General features: G+C 39.0%; 1 protein-coding gene across 2 annotated transcripts in view; it reads left to right on the top strand.

Moving 5' to 3' along the window:
* The first annotated feature begins 133 nt into the window (after window positions 1-133).
* Window positions 134-27,500, top strand: part of cdh8 (cadherin 8) — a 465,099-nt gene continuing 437,732 nt past the window's right edge. Inside the window, exons 1-2 of one of the 2 annotated variants that reach the window (XM_062020585.1) lie at window positions 134-374; window positions 16,966-17,379. In XM_062020585.1, the coding sequence (XP_061876569.1) occupies window positions 17,143-17,379 (237 nt within the window). In that variant the 5' untranslated portion in view covers window positions 134-374; window positions 16,966-17,142. The remainder of the gene's footprint in view (window positions 375-16,965; window positions 17,380-27,500) is intronic. The other variant, XM_062020584.1, reaches the window with a different exon arrangement.

The following is a 27,500-nucleotide window of genomic DNA, read 5'->3' as shown; positions in this document are numbered from 1 at the left end:
TCTCTCTCTCTCTCTCTCTCTCTCTCTCTCTCTCTCTCTCTCTCTCTCTCTCTCTCTCTTTAGCTCTCTCCCACCTCCTCTTCCTCACTCCTCCACCCTCTTCCTCACTCCTCCATCCGGCCAGCCAGCCTGTCGGAGCTCAACTGGGAGCTCCTCCGCGACGAGAGAGAGGATTTTCCGCACACTCTTCCATATTTTTTGTTTGGGGGACGGACGGAAGGAGGAGGAGGAGTAGGTGGTGCCTTTTTTTTATTTATTTTTTACATTTCTTCAACCTTGGGCGCACTGGACTTGTTGTTTTTTTTCTTTCTTTTTCTTCCCTCAATAAAGAGGGGACGCGAAATGCCGCAGCGGAGGACAAGAAGGTCCCTCTAGTAAGTACCGGCATCTTGACATCGACCGTCATTTTGTGTCCAACTTCAGTCCGTCGTGTCGTCCCGCTGTGCGCAAAGTGCACCTGCTGCTCGGAGCGCCGGCGGCGGCGGCGGGGGTGAAAAGAGGAGCGGAGCGCCGCGAAACTTCACGTCACGCTCACAGCGTGCGCGCCGAACGCCGCGTCGCCGTTTTTTGAACAAACCCAGTTGGTTTCAACTTCGCTGTGGTGGATTTGTGCTGGAAATTTCGGCAGGTAAAGGTCAAAAAAGCTCCAAATGCCAACGAGGTTTCGGTTCGCTGACAAACCCGGGGGGGAGCTGTCCAGTCTGCGCGGTGCTGAAAGTGCACCAACTCCAAGATGGAACAAAATGAAGCTCACTCACCTTTTATTAGCTTCTTCTTCTCATCATTCTTCAAATATTTAGTATTCCGCACGCATCCTCCGTCCAATCAGTATCCTCCCTGCTGTCATCCAACCATCAATAGCGCCTTTCACTCCTTCCCAAAATCCTGTCCCCGTCAAAAGTAGCATCCTGCATCCATCACCTGTATCTTCCCTCGCATCCCGCATCCATCACCTGTATCCTCCCTCGCATCCTGTATCCTCGCCTCGCATCCCGCATCCATCACCTGTATCCCTTCCCTCGCATCCCGCATCCATCACCTGTATCCCTCCCGCCATCACCTGTATCCTTTCCTCACATCCAACATCTCCCAAAGCCCATTTTCTTCCATCCCCCGACTTTGAACTCTCCCCAGTGTCCCCCAACGCGCATCTTTTGCATCCCATCCTTCCCAGTGTCCTCCATCCCGCTTCTATTCCCCTGCAGCATCCTCAGTCCCGCATCGGTCGCCATGTGATCCGCATTCATAAGTGACTCGTTGCCCAAAAATCCCGGCGACTCGCATCCTGGTTGAAATCCAGCTTACGCCATGCCGTTGTGTCCTTGGGCAAGGCATTTTTTTACACTGGTGTAAACGTATAGCCTAAATGTATATATATAATGTTTTTTTTTCAATAGGATTCACTTTACGATTCGATTCTCGGGGTGACGATTCGATTCCGTGTGGTACAAAACCTCCTTTTTGTTGTTCCACATTCCTGGTCAATGCCGCGGTGTCCTCGGGCAAGGCATATCACCCACCTGGCTCCTAACGCCACCCGAACTGGCACGGATGAGGCTGCGATGGTGGGTTTTCTCCTGGCCGAGCGCTCTGAGACATTTGTGAAAAAGTGCTTTATAAATATTAGGGGTGTCAAAAAAAAATCGATAATTATTTGTAATGATTCTTAATTGATTTAAAAAGTTTAAAAACATATTTATATATTTTATTTTATTTTTAATTTTTTTTTTTTTTCAATCTGTCCTGTCCAGCCACTCAGACAAATCACATTTTTGATGTAGATGATAGATGCTCATAAAGAAGTGTTGGACACTTCCCTTGTTGCCGTATTTGTATTTGACTTTTTTAAATATTTGGTTAATATTTTATTAAACAAAACCAGGTTTCTAAAAAGTAATATACAAATGTATCAGAGCTGTTTGTCTATTTCATGGAGGAATGTAGTTAATCATAGAAAATGCCACCCAATGTTATTAAAAAAAGTATTGATTTTGAACCAAGAATCGATTCTGAATCGAATCGTTACCCACAAGAATCAAATCAAATCGAGTCATATGGTGCCCTAATAATTATCATTTATTTTGTTTTTAAAAAAGAGGAGAAAAAACAAAATATTAGGGGTGTCAAAAAAAAAATAATTCAAAAAAATAAAAAATAAAAATAAAAAAAATCGATCAATATTTGTAATGATTCTTAAATGATTTAAAAAATAAATAAAACAAAAATAAATATAAAAATAAAAATTCAATCTGTCCTGTCCAGCCTTTCAAACAAATCATATTTTTGATGTAGATCAAAAATGCTCATAAAGAAGTATTGGACACTTCCCTTGTTGCCGTATTTGTATTTGACTTTATTAAATGTTTGGTTAATATTTTATTAAACAAAACCAGGTTTCTAACAAGTAATATACAAATGTATCAGAGCTGTTTGTCTATTTCATGGAGTAAATTAGTTAATCATAGAACTGACACCCAATGTTATTAAACAAAGTATTGATTTTGAAACAGGAATCGATTCTGAATCGAATCGTTACCCACAATAATCCAATCAAATCGAGTCATATTGTGCCCTAATAATTATCATTTATTTTGTTTTTAAAAAAGAGGAGAAAAATCAAAAGTGCTTTATAAATATTAGGGGTGTCAAAAAAATAAATAAATAAATAAATAAATAAATAAAAAATCGATCAATATTTGTAATGATTCTTAAATGATTTAAAAAATAAATAAAACACAAATAAATATAAAAATAAAAATTCAATCTGTCCTGTCCAGCCTTTCAAACAAATCATATTTTTGATGTAGATGATAGATGCTCATAAAGAAGTATTGGACACTTCCCTTGTTGCCGTATTTGTATTTGACTTTATTAAATGTTTGGGTAGTATTTTATTAAACAAAACCAGGTTTCTAACAAGTAATACACAAATGTATCAGAGCTGTTTGTCTATTTCATGGAGGAATTTAGTTAATCATAGAACTGACACCCAATGTTACTAAACAAAGTATTGAATTTGAAACAAGAATCGATTCTGAATCGACTCATTACCCACAAGAATCAAATCAGATCGAGTCATATTGTGCCCTAATAAATATAATTTATTTTGTTTTTAAAAAGAAGGGAGACAAATCAAAAGTGCTTTATAAATATTAGGGGTGTTAAAAAAAAATAAAAATAAAAAATCGATCAATATTTGTAATGATTCTTAAATGATTTAAAAAATAAATAAAACACAAATAAATATAAAAATAAAAATTCAATCTGTCCTGTCCAGCCACTCAGACAAATCATATTTTTGATGTAGATGATAGATGCTCATAAAGAAGTATTGGACACTTCCCTTGTTGCCGTATTTGTATTTGACTTTATTAAATGTTTGGGTAGTATTTTATTAAACAAAACCAGGTTTCCAACAAGTAATACACAAATGTATCAGAGCTGTTTGTCTATTTCATGGAGGAATTTAGTTAATCACAGAACTGACACCCAATGTTACTAAACAAAGTATTGAATTTGAAACAAGAATCGATTCTGAATCGAATCATTACCCACAAGAATCAAATCAAATCGAGTCATATTGTGCCCTAATAAATATAATTTATTTTGTTTTTAAAAAAAGGGAGACAAATCAAAAGTGCTTTATAAATATTAGGGGTGTCAAAAAAAAAAAAAAAAAAAAAAAAATCGATCAATATTTGTAATGATTCTTAAATGGTTTAAAAAATCATTTATTTTGTTTTTCAAAAAGGGGAGAAAATACAAGCAAACATTTTTTAAAATGATGAATTGAATTAGACTCAGTGTATATATTTCGGATGTTATTGGTCATTTTTGAGCACCCCCTAGTAACCCCTCTATTCCACATCCATCTCCTTTTTCTCACCCTTCTTGCAGATTGTTTACTCATTCCCCAAATCTCACCTCCATCTTGGAACCCATCCCAAGCGTGCCGCATCCATCCCAGTGTCCTAAATCCATCAGCGGACTATGTTCCCAATGTCTGGCAACCCATTCCCAGTCCCAACACCCCGCCTCCATCCTCGCATCCCCAGTGTTTGCCGGCATCTTCCATCCCTCCCGCATCCCTCAACACATTCCTGGTACTCGCCTCACTGCCCTCCACACTGGAAGAAATGACCCTGAAAACCAAGGCAAGCAATTGTTAGACAGCAACCCAGCAGGTGCAAGACATTGAAACAACGTTGAGAACGTGTTGAGTCAGGTCCTGACATTGTGCAACTCAAACATGACGTTGAAACAACGTGCTTTTTGACAATGTTGAATCAATGTCGGGTTTTAAGGTTGATGCGATCGTTGGAATTTGGTCATTTTTTAACCAATATTCTACAACACAAATACAACGTTGAAACAACATGCTTTTTGTCAGCGTTAATACAATGTTGGGTTCTGACGTTGATTTGACCATTGAAATGTGGTCATTTTACAACCGATATTCTACAACACAAATACAACGTTGAAACAACATGCTTTTGCACAACGTTTAATCAATGTTGGGTTCTGACGTTGATTTGACCATTGAAATGTGCTTATTTTACAACGGATATTCTACAACACAAATACAACGTTGAAACAACATGTGTTTTCGCGACGTTTAATCAATGTCAGGTTGTGACGTTGATTTGACCATTGAAATGTGCTTATTTTACAACTAATATTTGACAACACAAGTATAACATTGAAACAACATGCTTTTTGATAACGTTTAATCAATGTCGGGTTCTGACGTTGATTTGACCATTGAAATTTGGTCATTTCCCAACCAATATTCCACAACACAAATACAACATTGAAACAACATGCTTTTTGACAACGTTTATTCAATGTTGGGTTCTGATGTTGATTTGATCATTGAAATTTGGTCTATCCCAACCAATATTCCACAACACAAATAACATGGTTTTTGACAACGTTTATTCAATGTCAGGTTCTGACAATAATTCGACCATAGAAATTTGGGTTATTTCCCAACCAATATTCTACAACACAAATACAACGTTGAAACAACATGCTTTTTGACAACGTTTAATCAATGTTGGGTTCTGACGTTGATTTGATCATTAAAATTTGGTCATTTCTTAACCAATATTCCACAACACAAATATAACGTTGAAACAACATGCTTTTTGATAACGTTTATTCAATGTCAGGTTCTGATGTTGATTCAACCAATGAACTTTTAGTTATATCCCAACCACTATTCCACAACACAAATACAACGTTGAAAAAATATGCTTTTTGTCAACGTTAATTCAATGTCAGGTTGTGACGTTGAAGTGACAATTGAAATTTGGTCATGTCATGATCCATGGTCCGGATCATGTTTTTGTGTTTTCTGTTAATTTTGGACTCCTTTTGTTATTTGTTGTGCTCCTGTGAGTTTGTTTTGGTTGTCATGGTCACTCTTTGTGTGCACCTGTCTCTGATTAGTGCTCGCCCGCTCACCTGCTTCCCGAGCGCTAATCAGAGGCATTATTTAAGTTGCCTTTGCCAGTCACTCGTCCTGCTCTCATTGTGTTTGCTCCATGCACTTGTCACGTGAGTTTTTGAGTTCTAGTGTTCCTTGTCTTTTGCCTATGCTAAGTAATAAGTTCCTTAACTTCCCGTGCGCTCTGCACGCATCCCTGTTGTTTTTGTTTATTGGATGATTTATGATAAATAAATCACTTCCTACCTTACGCCTTCGTCCGGAGCCGTTCCTTTGCATTGGGAGAACAACCGCGCAGCAAGCTGCGACCCCCCGATCGTGACAGAATGAGAGCAGCATCCGTTCTCCCGCAAACGGACCAGAGGGAGATGGATGAAGGTACGCGCATGGTGTTGCGAGCGATGGAAGTGGAGACGCTTCGCTATTCGACGGAGGAGAGGTCGAACCTTATGTGGGGACCTGGAGGCTCCCTGATCCCCATCGACTCCCTCTGGTCCGAAGACATCGCCGCTACACAGCAGTACCGGACGCGCAGGCAAAGGCGGAAGCCGTCCAGAAGGGCTTCGCCTCGCCGTCAGAACGCGTCACTCCCGCAAGCTCCTCCCCCGGACCGAAGCAAGTTGCAGGCAGCCCAGTATCCTTCCCCCGATGACGTCACTCCGTCCACGGCTGATGACGTCATGGCCCAGAATTTTTTTTTTCTGAATTCTGTCTCTTTGCGTCAACAACCTCCTAAAGACTTTAATTCTAAAATTATACCTTGTCAGGACATTCTTTTGAAATTTAGATGTCAGCCACAGTCTCCTTCTGAGTGCCAAGCTCCGCCCCCTAGGACTCTAGCCCCGCCCACGTCAGTGACTTTTTCCTCTCATCCTCCCAAAATACCTCAGGTGGGGGGTGGGAAAAGACATTTTGGACAATTTAGAGGGGAGGATTTTGCCCCCCTCCTGACTTCCCGCCACCCACCCGTAAAGACTGTTCCAGACCGCAAGCAGCGCGTCTGGTATCCGCCCCTTGAGGGGGGGGCTGGGGCCGGGAGCTGTGCTGGTGGGGCTGCTCGGCTGCGCCCAGCCAGGCAGCAACCTCCATCCCGGCCGCCACCACCAGTCTTTCGGCCTGCCAAGCCGCAACCTCCAGCCCGTCCTCCACCACCAGTCCGTCGGCATGCCAAGCCGCAACCCCCAGCGAGACCACCTCTGCCATGCTCATGGCTAACCTCAGCCCGGGTGGGCCTGCAGACGCCACCAGCACCTCCGGTGGGCCTGCAGACACCACCAGCATCTCCGGTGGGCCTGCAGACGCCACCAGCATCTCCGGTGGGCCTGCAGAAGCCGCCAGCATCTCCGGTGGGCCTGCAGACGCCACCATCTCCAGTTCCTGTACCTGCTCCTCGGCTGGCACCCGTACCTGCTCCTCGGCAGACGCCTGCACCTGCTCCTCGGCAGACGCCTGCACCTGCTCCTCGCCAGACGCCTGCACCTGCTCCTCGCCAGACGCCTGCACCTGCTCCTCGCCAGACGCCTGCACCTGCTCCTCGGCTGACGCCTGCACCTCCTCCTCGGCTGACGCCTGCACCTGCTCCTCGGCAGACGCCTGCACCTGCTCCTCGGCAGACGCCTGCACCTGCTCCTCGCCAGACGCCTGCACCTGCTCCTCGCCAGACGCCTGCACCTGCTCCTCGCCAGACGCCTGCACCTGCTCCTCGCCAGACGCCTGCACCTGCTCCTCGGCAGACGCCTGCACCTCGGCAGACGCCTGCGCCTGCTCCTCGGCAGACGCCTGCGCCTGCTCCTCGGCAGACGCCTGCACCTGCTCCTCGGCAGACGCCTGCACCTGCACCACGCCAGACGCCGGTGGTACCTGCAATCACACCAGACTCGCCAGTGGTACCTGCAACCACGCCTGACTCGCCGCCGGTGCATGCTGCCACGCCTGCCTCGCCGCCGGTGCCTGCTGCCACGCCTGCCATGACGGCGCCGGTGCCTGCTGCCACGCCTGCCATGACGGCGCCGACACGCCCACCTCCTCGTCGACCACGGATGTGGCCGCTCCCTGGTCGTCCGCCTCGCCAAGTGCGCCCACCTCCCCGTCGGCCACGAATGTGGCCATTCCCTGGTCGCCCGCCTCGCTTGCTGCAGCGGCGTTCCACTCGCCGCCGCCACTTGACTTTGCCTCGGTGGATTCGGGGACACTTGGCCTGGCGACCCACCTCCAAGTCCTCCCTCCGCCCGCCCGTGACTTTTGACCCTGCTTGTTTTTTGTTTTTGTTTTCATATGGACATCTTGTATCTGTCCTTGAGGAGGGGGTACTGTCATGATCCATGGTCCGGATCATGTTTTTGTGTTTTCTGTTAATTTTGGACTCCTTTTGTTATTTGTTGTGCTCCTGTGAGTTTGTTTTGGTTGTCATGGTCACTCTTTGTGTGCACCTGTCTCTGATTAGTGCTCGCCCGCTCACCTGCTTCCCGAGCGCTAATCAGAGGCATTATTTAAGTTGCCTTTGCCAGTCACTCGTCCTGCTCTCATTGTGTTTGCTCCATGCACTTGTCACGTGAGTTTTTGAGTTCTAGTGTTCCTTGTCTTTTGCCTATGCTAAGTAATAGTTCCTTAACTTCCCGTGCGCTCTGCACGCATCCCTGTTGTTTTTGTTTATTGGATGATTTATGATAAATAAATCACTTCCTACCTTACGCCTTCGTCCGGAGCCGTTCCTTTGCATTGGGAGAACAACCGCGCAGCAAGCTGCGACCCCCCGATCGTGACAGGTCATGTCTCAAACAAAATTTTACAACACAAATACAACGTTGAAACAACATGCTTTTTGACAACGTTAATTCCATGTTGGGTTTTAAAGTTGATTCGACCATTCAAATTTGGTCCTTTCCCAACCAATATTCTACAACACAAATACAACATTGAAACAACATGCTTTTTGACAACGTTTATTCAATTTTGGGTTCTGACGTTGATTTAATCATTGAAATGTGGTCATTTCCCAACCAAGATTCCACAACACAAATATAATGTTGAAGCAACATGCTTTTTGACAACGTTTATTCAATGTTGGGTTCTGACGTTGATTCAACCATAGAAATGTTGGTTATTTCCCAACCAATATTCCACAACACAAATACAACGTTGAAAAAATATGCTTTTTGTCAACGATAATTCAATGTTAGGTCGTGACGTTGAAGTGAAAATTGAAATTTGGTCATTTCTCAAGCAATATTCTACAACACAAATATAACGTTGAAAAATATTCTTGTCAATGACGTTTAATGGGTTGGGTTCTGACGTGGATTTGATCATTGAAATGTGGTCATTTCACGACCAATATTCAACAACACAAACGCAACGTGGAAAAAATATGCATTTTAATGACGTTTAATCAATGTTGGGTTTTGTCATTGATGTGACCATTGAATTTAGTTAATTTCCCAACCAATATTCTACAACATAAATACAACGTTGACACAACATGCTTTTTGACAACGTTTATTCAATGTTGGGTTCTGACGTTGATTTGATCATTGAAATGTGGTCATTTCCCAACCAAGATTCCACAACACAAATACAACGTTGAAACAACATGCTTTTTGATAACATTTAATCAATGTCGGGTTCTGACGTTGATTCAACCATCGAAACTTTGGTTATTTCCCAACCAATATTCTACAACACAAATACAACGTTGAACAAATATGCTTTTTGCCAACGTTAATTCAATGTCAGGTTCTGACGTTGAAGTGACAATTGAAATTTAGTAATTTCTCAAACAATATTTTACAACACAAATACAACATTGAAACAACATGCTTTTTGACAACATTTAATCAATGTTGGGTTCTGACATTGATTTGATCATTTAATTTTTGGTCATTTCCCAACCAATATTCTACAACACAAATACAACGTTGAAAAAACATGCTTTTTGTCAACGTTAATTCAATGTCAGGTTCTGACGTTGATTTGACCATTGATTTATGGTCATTTCCCAACCAATATTCTACAACACAAATACAACGTTGAAACAACCTGCTTTTTGACAACGTTTATTCAATGTTGGGTTCTGACGTTGATTTGACCATTGAAATGTTGGTAATTTCCCCAACCAATATTCTACAACACAAATACAACGTTGAACACATATGCTTGTTAATGATGTTTAATCAATGTTGGGTTTTGTTGTTGATTTGATCATTGAATTTGGTCATTTCAGGACCAATATTCAACAACACAAACACAACGTGGAAAAAATTTGCTTTTTCTTGACGTTTAATCAACGTTGGGTTTTGTCATTGATGTGACCAAAGATATTTGGTCATTTCCCAACCAATATTCTACAACACAAATACAACGTTGAAACAACATGCTTTTTGACAACATTTAATCAATGTTGGGTTCTGACGTTGATTTGACCTTCGAATTTTTGGTCATTTCCCAACCACTATTCTACAACACAAATACAACGTTGAAACAACATGCTTTTTGACAACGTTTAATCAATGTTGGGTTCTGACGTTGATTTGATCATTAAAATGTGGTAATTTCCCAACCAATATTCTACAACACAAATACAACGTTGAAAAACATGCTTGTTAACGACGTTTAATCAATGTTGGGTTTTGTTGTTGATTTGACCATTGAAATTTGGTCATTTTCCCAACCAATATTCCACAACACAAATACAAGGTTGAAACAACATGCTTTTTGACGACGTTTGTTCAATGACATGTTGTGACGTCGATTTGAACGTTGAACTTTGGTCATGGATCTAACGTTGTCTCGATTTACAAATACAACTATTTGGCAAAGTTGTTTCAAAGTCAGTTTTAAAGGACATATAATCAACGTTGTATCAATGTGTTGTGTCTGCCGGGAACAGTAAAACAACTTAAAGTCAACAATGGTTGATCACAGGAGTAAATGCAGTAGAAACAGGAGATAGCTTAAATTGTTATGGTTCTATTATGTAGAACACACATGACTTTACTGTGAAAATAAAGACAAATTGGACAAATACTGTAATGTCACAAGCATGCAAATACTTTACGGTAATATTTTGTCCGAATTTAAAGATTTTGCAGATTGTGCATTAAAATTTACAGTTTTTTTTTTTAAAGCATTAGGCTCGTTAAATTTTGGCTAACAACGTGTTTTTATTGTGTTTTTGTGGCGAGGGTTTTCATACTTTGCGGCGTTATGCGCATGTGCTTCATTGCAAAAGACATGGAAACAAACCGCGCTGCGTGTTCAAGTGTGCTGCAACTTTTAACAAAAAAGTGTCCACTGCAGTGGACGCCGGTTGAAGAAGCCTGAAAACAAATGTCCACTCGAGTGGACGTTTTTGTTTTGCAACACAGGGGCTATTTTTTTATACAGACGTTGTAAGCCTGACAAAAATAAATAGACCAAAAACTATCGTCCGCTGTAGTGGACACTGGTTGAAATAGCCCCAAAACAAATGCCCTCTGTAGTGGACGTTGGTGTTTTGCCAAATGGACCACAATTCATGCAGACCTGGTAAGTCTGTCAAAAGAAATAGACCAAATGCTAACGTCCACCGCAGTGGACGTTGGTGTTTTGCAACAAAGGGGCTATTTTTATTCAAGCTTTTTAAGTCTGACAACATAAAAAGACCAAAAACTATCGTCCCCTGTAGTGGACACTGGTTTAAGTAGCCCCAAAAAAATGTCCCCTGTAGCGGACATTTTTATTTTGCGACACAGGAACTATTTTTATTAAACATTTGTAAATCTGACAAAAGAAATACACCACAAACTATCGTCCACTGTAGTGGACACTGGTTGAAATTGCCCCAAAACAAATGTCCACTGCAGTGGACGTTTGTGTTTTGCAACACAGGAACTATTTTCTTATAAAAAAAAAATGTAAGTCTGATAAAATAAATACACCAAAAACTATTGTTCACTGTAGTGAACACAGGTTGAAATTGCCCCAAAACAAATGTCCCCTGTAGTGGACATTTTTATTTTGCAACACAGGAATTATTTTTATACAAACATTGTAAGTCTGACAAAAGAAATAAACCACAAACTATCGTCCACTGTAGTGGACACTGGTTAAAATTGCCCCAAAACAAATGTCCCCTGTAGTGGACATTTTTATTTTGCAACACAGGAACTATTTTTTATTAAACATTTGTAATTCTGACAAAAGAAATAGACCACAAACTATTGTCCACTGTAGTGGACACAGGTTGAAATTGCCCCAAAACAAATGTCCCCTGTAGTGGACATTTTTATTTTGCAACACAGGAATTATTTGTATTCAAACTTTGTAAGTCTGACAAAAGAAATACACCACAAACTATCGTCCACTGTAGTGGACACTGGTTGAAATTGCCCCAAAACAAATGTCCACTGTAGTGGACGTTTGTGTTTTGCAGCACATAAACTATTTTCTTATAAAAAAAATTGTAAGTCTGATAAAAGAAATAGACCACAAACTATTGTCCAATGTAGTGGACACAGGTTGAAATTGCCCCAAAACAAATGTCCCCTGTAGTGGACATTTTTATTTTGCAACACAGGAATTATTTGTATTCAAACTTTGTAAGTCTGACAAAAGAAATACACCACAAACTATCGTCCACTGTAGTGGACACTGGTTGAAATTGCCCCAAAACAAATGTCCACTGTAGTGGACATTTGTGTTTTGCAGCACATAAACTATTTTCTTATAAAAAAAATTGTAAGTCTGATAAAATAAATACACCAAAAACTAATGTCCACTGTAGTGGACACTTGTTGAAATAGCCCCCCTCCCCAAAAAATGTCCTCTGTAGTGGACGTTTGTGTTTTGAAAAATGGGGCACATTTTATACAAACTTTGTACGTCTGACAAAAGGAAATAGAACAAAAAATATCGTGCACTGTAGTGAACACTGGTTGAAATTGCCCCAAAACAAATGTCCCCTGTAGTGGACGTTTGTGCTTTGCAACACAGGAACTATTTTTTATTAAACATTTGTAAGTCTGACAAAAGAAATAGACCCCAAACTATCGTCCACTGTAGTGGACACTGGTTGAAATTGCCCCAAAACAAATGTCCACTGGAGTGGACGTTTGTGTTTTGCAACACAGGAACTATTTTCATAATAAACAAATTTTAAGTCTGATTAAATAAATACACCAAAAACTAATGTCCACTGTAGTGGACACAGGTTGAAATAGCCCCAAAACAAACGTCCACTGCAGTGGGCGTTTGTATTTTGCAGACCAGGACATATTTCAATAAAAAATGTGTACGTCTGACAAAAGAAAGAGAATACAAACTATCGTCCACTGTAGTGGACACTGGTTGAAATAGCCCCCCCCCAAAAAAATGTCATCCGTAGTGGACGTTTGTGTTTTGCAAAACGGGGCACATTTCATACAAACTTTGTATACAACTCGTGGCGAGGGTTTTTACGCTTTGCGGCGTTATGCGCATGTGCTTGATTGCAAAGTGTGCTGCAACTTCTAACAGATACGGAGCGTTTAAGGCTATTTTTTAACCAGCTCACTTAAAGCAGCGTGTTGTGAGTTGACCAGTCAAAGGTTGTACAAATTATTTCAAGTTAAAATCCTCATGTCTCGGAAAACACAGGCGTTTTTTTTTTTTTTTCCAGATACTAGTATTGGCGACAGGGCAGTGGTTAGCGCTAGTGCCTTACAGTGAGAAGGTTCTGGGTTCGATTCCCGGTGTGCAGTTTGTGATTATGTGGGTTGCTACCAGGTACGTTTTTTTTTGTTAACAATATATCAGTCCCCCCCCCCCCCCCCCCACCCCCATCTTCTAAAACTCCCGTTCTCCGCATTCCTCTCCCGGTTATTCGTCTCCGTCAGGCTGCTCGCGCGGGTCACTCCACGCTTGATGATGTCGCACTTGGCTGCAGGTGGAATGGCTGCCAGAGAAGTGTGTTACTCCCCAAAGCGGTGACCGTGACACACACACACACACGCACACACACACACACCGGTGGTCGGAGTTCGCGCGTCTAATAGCCGCCATTATGCCGCGAGCCGACAACAAGTCATTTGACGCCGGGATTAATTACTTCTAAGTGAGAGCGACTTTGCGCGGCGGAAGGACGCTCGTCTTCGCCCACCCGCAGACGTCCATTAAAAAAAAACACTTACGTTACGTTTTCATGTTGTGCTCGTATCGGAAGAATGAGGAGACGAATGGAAGTGAAATGAAAGTCTGACAGGCGCCGGCTAAGGATGTCAGAGTGTGCATCTCACCTTGGAAAGGATCTTTGCGGATTTAACCTTCATTGGGACCACATGAGGGAGGAGTTATCAGTCAGTAATTAGTGTAAACAACTAATAAACTGCTACAAGAAGGGCACTTGCAAAATAGTGAGCTGCCATTCAGGTTTGCCCGCTTTTAACTTGCCAAATAGTGAACCCAAAACAATCATTCATATACTGTATGTTCCTCATTAACAATAAGAATTATTTATAAATCAACTTCCTGTGGTTGCACGTTGGTGTCACTTTGATGAGGGGTGTCCAAAGTGCACCCCGGGGGTCCGTTTTAAGGCCGCCGCACATTTTTTTGGTAGTCTAAAGTTTATAAATCCTCCGGACAAGTCATTGTCCTCTGCGGTGGACATTTTTTTTTTGTGTGTGTGTGTTTAGGTTCGGGAAACTTTGTGAGTATGACAACATAAATAGACAAACAATTAATGTCCACTGCAGTGGACGCTGGTGAAAAAAGCCTGAAAACCAATGTCCACTTGAGTGGACAATTATTTTGGGGCTATTTCGACCAGTGTCCACTACAGTGGACGATAGTTTTTGGTATATTTCTTTTTGTCAGACTTACAAAGTTTGTATAAAATGTGCCCCATTTTGCAAAACACAAACGTCCACTACAGAGGAAATTTGTTTTTGGGGTGGGGGTGTCCACTGTAGTGGACACTGGTTGAAATAGCCCCCCCCCAAAAAAAATGTCCTCTGTAGTAGACAATTGTGTTTTGCAAAATGGGGCACATTTTATACAAACGTTGTAAGTCTGACAAAAAGAAATATACCAAAAACTATCGTCCACTGAAGTGGACACTGGTTGAAATAGCCCCCCCAAAAAAATGTCCTCTGTAGTGGACGTTTGTGTTTAGCAAAATGGGGCACATTTTATACAAACTTTGTAAGTCTGACAAAAAGAAATATACCAAAAACTCTCGTCCACTGTAGTGGACACTGGTTGAAATAGCCCCAAAACAAATGTCCCCCGTAGTGGACATTTTTATTTTGCAACACAGGAACTATTTTTATTAACATTTGTAAGTCTGACAAAATAAATAGAACACAAACTATTGTCCACTGTAGTGGACACTGGTTGAAATAGCCCCCCCCCCCCAAAAAAAAAAAATGTCCTCTGTAGTGGACATTTGTGTTTTGCAAAATGGGGCACATTTTATACAAAGCTTTGTAAGTCTGACAAAAGAAATAGACCAAAAATTACCGTCCGCTATAGTGGACAATTGTTGAAATTGCCCCAAAACAAATGTCCACTGCAGTGGACGTTTGTGTTTTGCAACACATGAACTATTTTTTTTATTAAAAAATTGTAAGTCTAATAAAATAAATAGACCAAAACTAATGTATGAGTCTGACAAAATGAATGAAAAACTGATGCTGGTAAAACAATAAAAAATAAAACTAAAAATTGTCCACTGAAGTGGACATTTGTTCTTCAAAACATTTTTTTCATATATATATATATATATATATATATATATATATATATATATATATATATATATATATATATATATATATATATATATATATATATATATATATATATAATTAAAGGAATGAAATGTAGTTTCTAAAACATGTTTTTATATATATATAAAACATGGATGAGTCTGACAAAATAAATTAAAAGCTGATGCTGGAAAAAAAACAAAAACAAAAACAAAACAAAAAAAACAATCTCCACTGAAGTGGATGTTTGTTTTTCAAAAAAAAAAAAAAAATTAAATCTTTTAGGGTCTGACAAAAGAAATAGATCAAAAACTAATGTTTTGAAAACACTTTTTTATGTATATAAAAGTCTGACAAAAAAAAAAGAAAAACTGACGCTGCTTAAAAAAAAAATAAAAATAAAAATAAAAAAATGTCCACTGAAATGGACGTCTGTATTTGGAAACTTTATTTTTTTAATTTTTTTTATAATTAAATCTTTTAGGGTCTGACAAAATGAATAAATCAAAAACTAATGTCCTCTGCAGTGGACACTGGTTAATATATATAGTGGACACTGGTTAATATATATATATATATATATATATATATATATATATATATATATATATATATATATATATATATATATATATATATATATATATATATATATATATATATATATATATAACGTGTGACAAAATAAATTAAAAACTGATGCTGGAAAAAAAAAATAATAATAATAATCACTCAATCAATCAATGTTTATTTATATAGCCCTAAATAATAATAATAATTAAAAAAAAACCATATCCACTGTAGTGGACGTTTGTTTTTCAAAACATTTTTTTTTTCATTAAATCTTTTAGGGTCTGACAAAAGAAATACATCAAAATCTAATGTCCACTGAAGTGGACGTCTGTATTTCGAAACTTTTTTTATTTTTTTTATCTTTAAATCTTTTAGGGTCTGACAAAATGAATAAATCAAAAACTAATGTCCTCTGCAGTGGACACTGGTTAATATATATGTACATATATATATATATATATATATATATATATATATATATATATATATATATATATATATATATATATATATATATATATATATATATATATATATATATATATAAAATGTGTGAGTCTGACAAAAGAAATTAAAAACTGATGCTGGAAAAAAAATAATATATATATAAATAATATATATATATAATAATAATAATTAAAAAAAACAATATCCACTGTAGTGGACGTTTGTTTTTCAAAACTTTTTTTTTTTTTCATTAAATCTTTTAGGGTCTGACAAAAGAAATAAATCAAAATCTAATGTCCACTGCAGTGGTCATTATATATTTAAAAAAAATATGAAAGGAATGAAATGTAGTTTCTAAAAGTTGGCAAGATGTTTGCTCGTTAACTAAAATAATTCCAGTTAAAATCCAAAGAGGTTTCGTCAGTAATACGTTGTTTCACCTCATGAGGTGTTATTTATTATTTATTATTTATTATTTATTATTTATTATTTATTATTTATCATACACTGCTGCTTTAAATATGCCGACTTGGCAATTTATTTAGAGTCCTCTATCAATAAATCCATCAAATTGTATTTATATAGCCCTTAATCACAAGTGTTTAGCGAGTAATAGTCGGGTAATATTTTTTATTTTTTTACATATTCTTCCAGGAGCGAGTTTTTATTCCTTCTTTGATGTTTTTCTTGTGTTTGGTTGTTTTGGACGGAGCCACCTGCACGTGACAGTTCCCCCCACCCCCACTCCTAACAAGCTGTCATCACTTCTTTCAGACCTCACTCAAATGGACGCCTCGCCAGCCGCCATGGAGGCCCGCCCGCTCACCTTCACCACGCCGTGAACCCGGACCCTCGTTACCTTTTCCTTGGCTTTCCGAGGAGGAGCCGTCGATCCCAGAGCGTCTCCGGTATCAAACCGTAAACACAAGCCAGACGACATAAAAAGCGAGGATGTGGCGCAGGTCCGAGGAGATGCCGACGGACGTGTGGATGTCCTTGCTGCTGCTGTGGATTACTTCCCTTCCCTGCGTGTCCCTCGCCCCCCTGGGGGGGCCGGAGCAGGCGGCGGCGGCGAGCGTTCCCGGCGAAGGACCGCGCCTGCTGAGCCGCGCCAAGAGAGGATGGGTTTGGAACCAAATGTTTGTGCTGGAGGAGTTCTCTGGACCCGATCCAATCCTGGTTGGCAGGGTGAGTGTCACTCGCTCGTCTTGTTAAGCCCCGCCTCTCTGCGTGACGATCTCAGGTCCGTCGCGGGAGATAAAACAAACAAAAAAAGTTTTAGGTTGTAATTAAAATGTTCTCAACGTTCACGTCATAATGCACTTGCAAAAGAACCATCATGTGATTTATTGTCCGGTTCTCTATCAGCTTTTTTCTCTCACGCCCCCCTAGGGGACATTTTTTTCACGCCCCCTCCCATCCCCAAGTTTATGCTATTTTGTTGTCTCTATATGTCGAAATAGTTCTTGACTAACACTAAACATGCTATTACGCCCTTGCCTCTCACGCCCCCCGTCCCCAAGTTTATGCTATTTTGTTGTCTCTATATGTCGAAATAGTTCTTGACTAACACTAAATATGGTATTACGCCCTTGCCTCTCACGCCCCCCCCCGTCCCCAAGTTTATGCTATTTTGTTGTCTCTATATGTCGAAATAGTTCTTGACTAACACTAAATATGCTATTACGCCCTTGCCTCTCACGCCCCCCCCCCGTCCCCAAGTTTATGCTATTTTGTTGTCTCTATATGTCGAAATAGTTCTTGACTAACACTAAATATGCTATTACGCCCTTGCCTCTCACGCCCCCCCTCCCGTCCCCAAGTTTATGCTATTTTGTTGTCTCTATATGTCGAAATAGTTCTTGACTAACACTAAATATGCTATTACGCCCTTGCCTCTCACGCCCCCCCCGTCCCCAAGTTTATACTATTTTGTTGTCTCTATATGTCGAAATAGTTCTTGACTAACACTAAATATGCTATTACGCCCTTGCCTCTCACGCCCCCCCCGTCCCCAAGTTTATACTATTTTGTTGTCTCTATATGTCGAAATAGTTCTTGACTAACACTAAATATGCTATTACGCCCTTGCCTCTCACGCCCCCCCGTCCCCAAGTTTATGCTATTTTGTTGTCTCTATATGTCGAAATAGTTCTTGACTAACACTAAATATGCTATTACGCCCTTGCCTCTCACGCCCCCCCGTCCCCAAGTTTATGCTATTTTGTTGTCTCTATATGTCGAAATAGTTCTTGACTAACACTAAATATGCTATCACGCCCTTGCCTCTCACGCCCCCCATGTCCCCAAGTTTATGCTATTTTGTTGTCTCTATATGTCGAAATAGTTCTTGACTAACACTAAATATGCTATTACGCCCTTGCCTCTCACGCCCCCCCTCCCGTCCCCAAGTTTATGCTATTTTGTTGTCTCTATATGTCGAAATAGTTCTTGACTAACACTAAATATGCTTTTACGCCCTTGCCTCTCACGCCCCCCCTCCCGTCCCCAAGTTTATGCTATTTTGTTGTCTCTATATGTCGAAATAGTTCTTGACTAACACTAAATATGCTATTACGCCCTTGCCTCTCACCCCCCCCCCCCCCCCGGTCCCACTATTTAAAAGGCTTTAACGGGGCTGTTTGGAATGAGCTCACAGTTACAATTTATAAAGGATTTTTTTTTTCACGCTCCCCTTGAATATTTATTTATCTGTATTTGTCAAGATATACACAATTAGGATATTGCCTCTCACGCCCCCCCACCCCCTCCCCCACACATATAGCACTGCATTAATTAAAGGTGCTGTTTGGAACTTGCTCACAGTTACTTTTTTTTGAGAGGATTAATTTTTTTCACTCCCCCCTTGAATATTAATTGATCTGTATGTGTCAAGATATACGCCCTTGCCTCTCACCCCCCCCCCCCCCCACAAAAAATCACGGCGCCACCCCACTATTTAAGAAGCACTGCATCAATGTGGCTGTCTGGAACCTTTTTTCACACCCCTCTTCAATGTTTGTCTTTGTCAGGATGTAGGCTATTAATATATTGCCTCTCACGCCCCCCCTGCACATATCACTGCATTAAAGGTACTGTTTGGAACTTGATCACAGATACATTTTTCCAAAGGAAATATTTTTTTCACGCCCCCCCCCCTTTAAGTAAATATTTATCTATTTGTATGTGTCAAGATATATGCCATTGCCTCTCACGCCCCCCCACATTTTTTTAAAGGAATATTTTTTCACGCCCCCCCTTGAAGTAAATGTTTATCTATCTGTATGTGTCAATATATACATGATTAGGCTATTGCCTCTCACCCCCCCCCCCCCCCCCACACACACACACACACACACACATACACACATACAGCACTGCATTAAAGGTGCTGTTTGGAACTTGGTCACAGTTACATTTTTCTAAGGGAAATATTTTTTTCACGCCCCCCCACCCCCTTGGAGTAAATGTATGTATCAAAATATATGTTAAGCTATTGCCTCTCACGCTCCCCCACACATATAACACTGCATTAATGGTGCTGTTTGGAACTTGCTCACAGTCACATTTTTCTAAGGAAAATGTTTGTGTTCACTCCCCCCCAAACTCCCTTGAAGTAAATGTATGTATCAAAATATACGTTAAGCTATTGCCTCTCACGCTCCCCCACCCATACAGCACTGCATTAAAGGTGCTGTTTGGAACTTGCTCAGAATTACATTTTTCTAAGGAAATATTTTTTCACGCCCCCCCTTGAAGTAAATGTTTATATATCTGTATGTGTCAATATATACATGATTAGGCTATTGCCTCTCACCCCCCCCCCCCCCCCCCACACACACACACATACACACATACAGCACTGCATTAAAGGTGCTGTTTGGAACTTGGTCACAGTTACATTTTTCTAAAGGAAATATTTGTTTCACGCCCCCCCTCCCTTGGAGTAAATGTATGTATCAAAATATACATTAAGCTATTGCCTCTCACGCTCCCCCACACATATAGCACTGCATTAATGGTGCTGTTTGGAACTTGCTCACAGTTTAATTTTTCTAAGTAACAATTTTTTTTGTTCACGCCCCCCCCATGAATGTTAATTACACAATTAGGCTATTGCCCCTCACGCTCCCCCTCCCCCATGCATATAGCACTGCATTAATAGTGCTGTTTGGAACTTGCTCACAGTAACATTTTTCTAAGGAACTTTTTTTTTTTCACGCCCCCCCATGAATGTTTATTTACACGATTAGGCTATTGCCCCTCACGCCCCCCACACACATACAGCACTGCATTAAAAGTGCTGTTTGGAACTTGGTCATAGTTACATTTTTCTCAGGTAACATTTATTTTTCACGCCCCCCCCCCCCCCCCCCCCCCTTGAAGTAAACATCTATGTGTCAATGCTTGATGGCGGCCTTGTTTTTCCAACCGATACCGCTCAAGTTTTCTCGCCAGTGCCTGAAAGTCGCGCACCAAATTCGGCACGAGTCACCGTATGTGTTGTGAGGAGCTGTGCGAGAACTTTCAAGTCTGGCGGAATTGAGCAACAGCACCAACAGCGGCGTTTTTGTCAGAAATATAATCATATTTTACCCTTTTAACGTGACTTTCAATGGCATTATGGGTAGGTTTTTCAACCGATTTTGCTCAAATTTTCCACACACGTGCTTGTCAGACCACTAACATATTCTACCAAATTTCTCGATCATTCAAACAACCAACCTAAAGTTACAGCGGGTATTTTGTGGAGCTTTGTGACATTTTTTTTTTTTTTTTTTAAGTAAATACATCCAATAACAGCGCCGCCATGTGGTGTATTGCTCGGAGAAATAATAGTGCAGGTAACACAGCAGGGGGTCATGTTTGAGCACGGTTGTAACCTAAGTGCTTCGGCACTTAGAAGAGGTTTCGCACTCACATGAAAACATACTTTATCGCATTAATATTTAGTACGTGCTGCATGAGTCTGCCGCCTAAACAAGTAAAAAAACGCTACAAAGCAGAAAATGCTTTATTGATGTCGCCACGTTTCAAATACCTCCAAGAAAACCATCCGAATTCCACAAAAGGGCAGGTTGCAACAAAAATGACTCACAAAAATCCTGGAAATGCTAAAATGTGTAAAATAGATTTTATATATATATATATATATATATATATATATATATATATATATATATATATATATATATATATATATATATATATATATATATATATATATATATATATATATATATATATATATATATATATATATATATATATATATATATATATATACATATGTTTACCTGTCTTTGATTACATATTATCATGCCCCTATATGTGTTTATCATGCCCCCTATATATTGTTTATCATGCCCCCTTTATACAGTGTTTTTCTTGCACCCATATGTGTTTATCATGCCCCCTATATATGTTTATCATGCCCCCTTATGTGTTTATCATGCCCATTATATGTGTTAATCATGCCACCCATATATTGTTTATTATGCCCCCTATATTGTTTATCATGCCCCCTTTATGCAGTGTTTTTCATGCTCCCGTATATGTTTATCATTTCCCCATATATGTTTATCATACCCCCTATATGTGTTTATCATGCCCCCTATATATATTGTTTATTAATCCCCCTATATGTGTTTATCATGCCCCCTGTATATTTTTATCATGCTCCCTATATGTGTTTATCATGCCCCCATATGTGATTATCATGCCCCCTATATATTGTTTATTAAGCCCCCTATATGTGTTTATCATGCCCCCTGTATATTTTTATCATGCTCCCTATATGTGTTTATCATGCCCCCATATGTGTTTATCATGCCCCTGTATATGTTTATCATGCCCCCTATATATGTTTATCATGCCCCATATGTGTTTATCAATCAATCAATCAATCAATGTTTATTTATATAGCCCTAAATCACAAAAGTCATGCCCCATATGTGTTTATCATACCCCCATATGTGTTTATCATGTCCCCTTATGTGTTTATCATTCCCCTATATGTGTTTATCATGCCCCCTATATATTGTTTATCATGCCCCCTTTAAACATGCCCCCTATATGTGTTTATCATACCCCTATATGGTATTATCATGCCCACTATATATGTTTATCATGCCCCCTTATGTGTTTATCATGCCCCTGTATATGTTTATCATGCCCCCTATACATGTTTATCATGCCCCCATATGTGTTTATCAATCAATCAATCAATCAATCAATCAATCAATCAATGTTTATTTATACAGCCCTAAATCAAAAAAGTCATGCCCCATATGTGTTTATCATACACCCATATGTGTTTATCATGCCCCCTTATGTGTTTATCATTCCCCTATATGTGTTTATCATGCCCCCTATATATTGTTTATTAAGCCCCCTTTATATTGTTTATCATGCCCCCTTTAAACATGCCCCCTATATGTGTTTATCATGTCCCCTATATGTGTTTATCATGCCTCCATATGTGTTTATAATGCCCCCTTTTATGTTTATTATCCCCCCCTATCTATGTTTATCATACCCCCTATATGTGTTTATCATGCCCCCTTTAAACATGCCCCCTATATGTGTTTATCATACCCCTATATGGTATTATCATGCCCCCTATATGTGTTTATCAACCCCCCTATATGTGTTTATCATGCCCCCTATATATTGTTTATCAACCCCCCTATATATTGTTTATCATGCCCCCTTTATACAGTGTTTTTATGCCCCCATATGTGTTTATTATGCCCCTATATGTGTTTATCATGCCCCCTTATATGTTTATCATTCCCTCTATATACGTTTATCATACCCCCATGTGTTTATCATTCCCCCTATATGTGTTTATCATGCCCTCTATGTGTTTATCATGCCCCCTATGTGTTAAACATACCCCCTATGTATGTGTATCATGCCCCATTATGTGTTTATCATGCCCCTAATATGTGTTTGTCATGCCCCCCTTACATATGTGTATCCATCACGGGTGTTGTATGGTTGGTAAAATATGGCAATATTGCGAGTGCAGTTTTTCCTGGACCAGGCCAACCTTGTAGATCACCACCTGCTCCCTGGCCCCCCTGGAGGCGTCAGGCCGGCCTCAGCAGATTGTTGACAGTGGCTTGCGGGCCTCACCTGCGGGGAGAAGCCAGCCCTGGCATGGAGCGCCACACTCGGCCATATTGTTCTCCGCCTCCTCGCCGGTGGTCGTCTTCGCTCTCCTCGTCTTCCGCTGACTTTTAATTGGACCCAACAAGCCGCCGCGCCGCTTCTCTTGCTCGCCGCATCAATTAAACATCCACCGCCGGGCGGCACGTTGCACCCGTGTGCGCTCTCTAAATAGAGACCCGACACAAAAACACTGTTAAGTGACACATGAATTTTTCAGGAAGAGTCGATTAGAAAACCTGGGATGACTTTGAAGATGCAAACAACACACAAAAGGATACGAGATGTCGTCTAAAATCTCTCGTAACTTATCTCAGCGGGCACAAAACGTTGATACAACGTTGAATTGATGTCCTTTAAAACTAACTTTGAAACAACGCCACAAAATAATCCTTCACTCTCATTTTCCTCATCCACGAATATTTCATCCTGGCTCAAATTAATGGGGTAATCGTCGCTTTCTCGGTCCGAATCGCTCCCGCTGCTGGTGGGAATGATTGTAAACAATGTGCAGAAGTGAGGCGCTCCACAACCTGTGACGTCACGCTACTTCCGGTACAGGCAAGGCTTTTTTTTATCAGCGACCAAAAGTTGCGAACTTTATCGTCGATGTTCTCTACTAAATCCTTTCAGCAAAAATATGGCAATATCGCAAAATGATCAAGTATGACACATAGAATGGATCTGCTATCCCCGTTTAAATAAGAACATTTCATTTCAGGGGGCCTTTCAATGGTCAAATCAATGTCAGAACCCGACATTGATTAAACGTCGTCAAAAAGCACGTTGTTCCAATGGATTTGTGTTGTAGAATATTGGCTGAAAAATGACCAAATTTCAATGGTCAAATCAACGTCAGAACCCAACATTGATTAAACGTCGTCAAAAAGCATGTTGTTTCAATGTTATATTCGTGTTGTAGAGGATTTTTGGGGAATTGACCAAATTTCAATGGTCAAATCAACGTCAGAACCCGACAATAATTAAACGTTGTCAAAAACGTTGTTTCAACGTTATATTTGTGTTGTAGAATATTGGTTGGGAAATTACCAAAATTCAATCTCAAATCAACGTCAGAACCCAACATTGATTAAACATCATCAAAAAGCATGTTGTTTCAACGTTGTATTTGTGTTGTAGAATATTGGTTAGGAAATTACCAAATTTCAATGGTCAAATCAACATCAGAACCCAACATTGATTAAACGTCGTCAAAAAGCATGTTGTTTCAACATTGTATTTGTGTTGTATAGCATTTTTGGGGAAATGACCAAAATTCAATGGTCAAATAAACGTCAGAACCCGACAATAATTAAACGTTGTCAAAAATGTTGTTTGAACGTTATATTTGTGTTGTAGAATATTGGTTGGGAAATAATCCAAATTTCAATGGTCAAATCAATGTCACAACCCGACATTGAATAAACGTCGTCAAAAAGCATGTTGTTTCAACGTTGTATTTGTGTTGCAGAATATTGGTTGGGAAATTACCAAAATTCAATGTCAAATCAATGTCAGAACCCAACATTGATTAAACGTCGTCAAAAAGAATGTTTTTTCAACGTTGTATTTGTGTTGTAGAATATTGGTTGGTATATGACCAAATTTCAATGTTCAAATCAACGTCAAAACCCAACATTGATTAAACGTCGTCAAAAAGCATGTTGTTTCAACGTTGTATTTGTGTTGTAGAATATTGGTTAGGAAAATGACCAAATTTGAACGATCAAATCAACGTCACAACATGACATTGAATAAACGTTGTCGTCAAAAAGCATGTTGTTTCAACGTTATATTTGTGTTGTAGAATATTGGTTGGGAAATGACCAAAATTCAATGGTCAAATCAACGTCAGAACCCAACATTGATTAAACGTCGTCAAAAAGCATGTTGTTTCAACGTTGTATTTGTGTTGTAGAGGATTTTGGGGGAAATTATCAAAATTCAATGGTCAAATCAACGTCAGAACCCGACAATAATTAAACGTCGTCAAAAAGAATGTTGTTTCAACGTTGTATTTGTGTTGTAGAATATTGGTTGGGAAATGACCAAATTTCAATGGTCAAATCAACGTCAGAACACACAATCGATTAAACGTCGTCAAAAAGCATGTTGTTTCAATGTTGTATTTATGTTGTAGAATATTGGTTGGGAAAATGACCAAAATTCAATGTCAAATCAACGTCAGAACCCAACAATGATTAAACGTCGTCAAAAAGCATGTTGTTTCAACGTTGTATTTGTGTTGTAGAGGATTTTGGGGTAAATTATCAAAATACAATGGTCAAATCAACGTCAGAACCCAACATTGATTAAACGTCGTCAAAAAGCATGTTGTTTCAACGTTGTATTTGTGTTGTAGAATATTGGTAAATTACTAAATTTCAATGGTCAATTCAACGTCAAAACCCAACATTGATTAAACGTCGTCAAAGAGCATGTTGTTTCAACATTGTATTTGTGTTGTTGAATATTGGTTGGGAAATGACCACATTTAAAAGGTCAAAGCAACGTCAGAAGCCAACATTGATTAAACGTCATCAAAAAGCATGTTGTTTCAACGTTATGTTTGAGTTGCCCGACATCAGCACCTAATTCAACAAGTTGTTTCCATGTCTTGTGCCTGCTGGGTTACTGGCTCAGCTCTCATTTCAATCATTTGTTTGCTACCCCTTGAAGTCCTGCAGGACTTATTTCCTGACTTTGTAAACAATAACAAACATAGAAAACGAGGTTGTGATCATAAAAAATATTCATCTAATCACTTTAAGTATCGACTTCATACCGCTATTATACTTGGTATCGTTACTGTCGATATTTGTTCACGTTCAAGATCTCCAGCTTAGCGCTGTTTGGAACAGGGTTGTCCAATGTAGGGACCGGGGGCCAATTTTGGTCTTGACAGATTGTACAAATAAAATACATTCATTATTACCGAGATGTTTATAGTAGTGCTGTCAAATTATTATTCTTTTAATCAGATTAATCACACTTTTTTATTGAGATTAATCATGATTAATATCAATTATTAGATGCAGTATTACTTGCTTTTATCATTTTAATTAACGTAAAGACAATTTAAAAAATGATTTTCAAGGTAAAAGTTGATTTTCAAGACAAAAAATAATAATTTTCAAAGTAAAAGTTGACTTTCAATACATAAAATTATTTTCAAGACAATAAAAAAATATTTTCAAGGTAAAAGTTGATTTGCAAGGAAAACGTTGATTTTCAAGACAAAAAAATGATTTTCAAGATAAAAGTTGATTTTCAAGACGAAAAAATTATTTTCAAGGTAAAAGTTTATTTTCAAGACAAAAAATAATAATTTTCAAAGTAAAAGTTCATTTTCAATACATAAAATTATTTTTAAGACAAAAAATTATTTTCAAGGTAAAAGTTGATTTTCAAGGAAAAAGTAGATTTTCAAGACAAAAAAATGATTTTCAAGTTAAAACTTCATTTTAAAGACAAAAAATGATTTTCAAGAAAAACAATGATTTTCAAGGTAAAAGTAGATTTTCAAGACAAAAACGTTATTTTCAAAGTAAAAGTTGATTTTCAATACATAAAATGATTTTCAAAACAAAAAAAAAATATGTTCAAGGTAAAAGTTGATTTTCAAGACAAACAATTATCTTCAAGACAAAAAATGATTTTCAAGGTAAAAGTTAATTTTATAGACAAAAAATGATTTTCAAGATAAAAAATGATTTTCAAGGTAAAAGTTGATTTTCAAGACAAAAACGTTATTTTCAAAGTAAAAGTTGATTTTCAATACATAAAATGATTTTCAAGACAAAAAATGATTTTCAACACAAAAAATGATTTTCAAGGTAAAAGTTGATTCTCAAGACAAAAAAAATGTTTTCGAAGTAAAAGTTGATTTTCAATACATAAAATTATTTTCAAGACAAAAAATGATTTTCAAGACAAAAAATGATTTTCAAGGTAAGAGTTGATTTTCAAGGAAAAAGTTGATTTTCAAGACAAAAAAATGATTTTCAAGATAAAAGTTGATTTTCAAGACAAAAAATGATTGTCAAGGAAAAATGTGATTTTCAAGACAAAAAAATGATTTTCAAGGTAAAAGTTGATTTTCAGGACAAAAAATGATTTTCAAGGTAAAAGTTGAT

The sequence above is a fragment of the Entelurus aequoreus genome, linkage group LG02 (assembly GCF_033978785.1).
Source record: "Entelurus aequoreus isolate RoL-2023_Sb linkage group LG02, RoL_Eaeq_v1.1, whole genome shotgun sequence".
Lineage (NCBI taxonomy): Eukaryota > Metazoa > Chordata > Actinopteri > Syngnathiformes > Syngnathidae > Entelurus > Entelurus aequoreus.
This window is presented reverse-complemented; position numbering and strand designations above follow the sequence as displayed.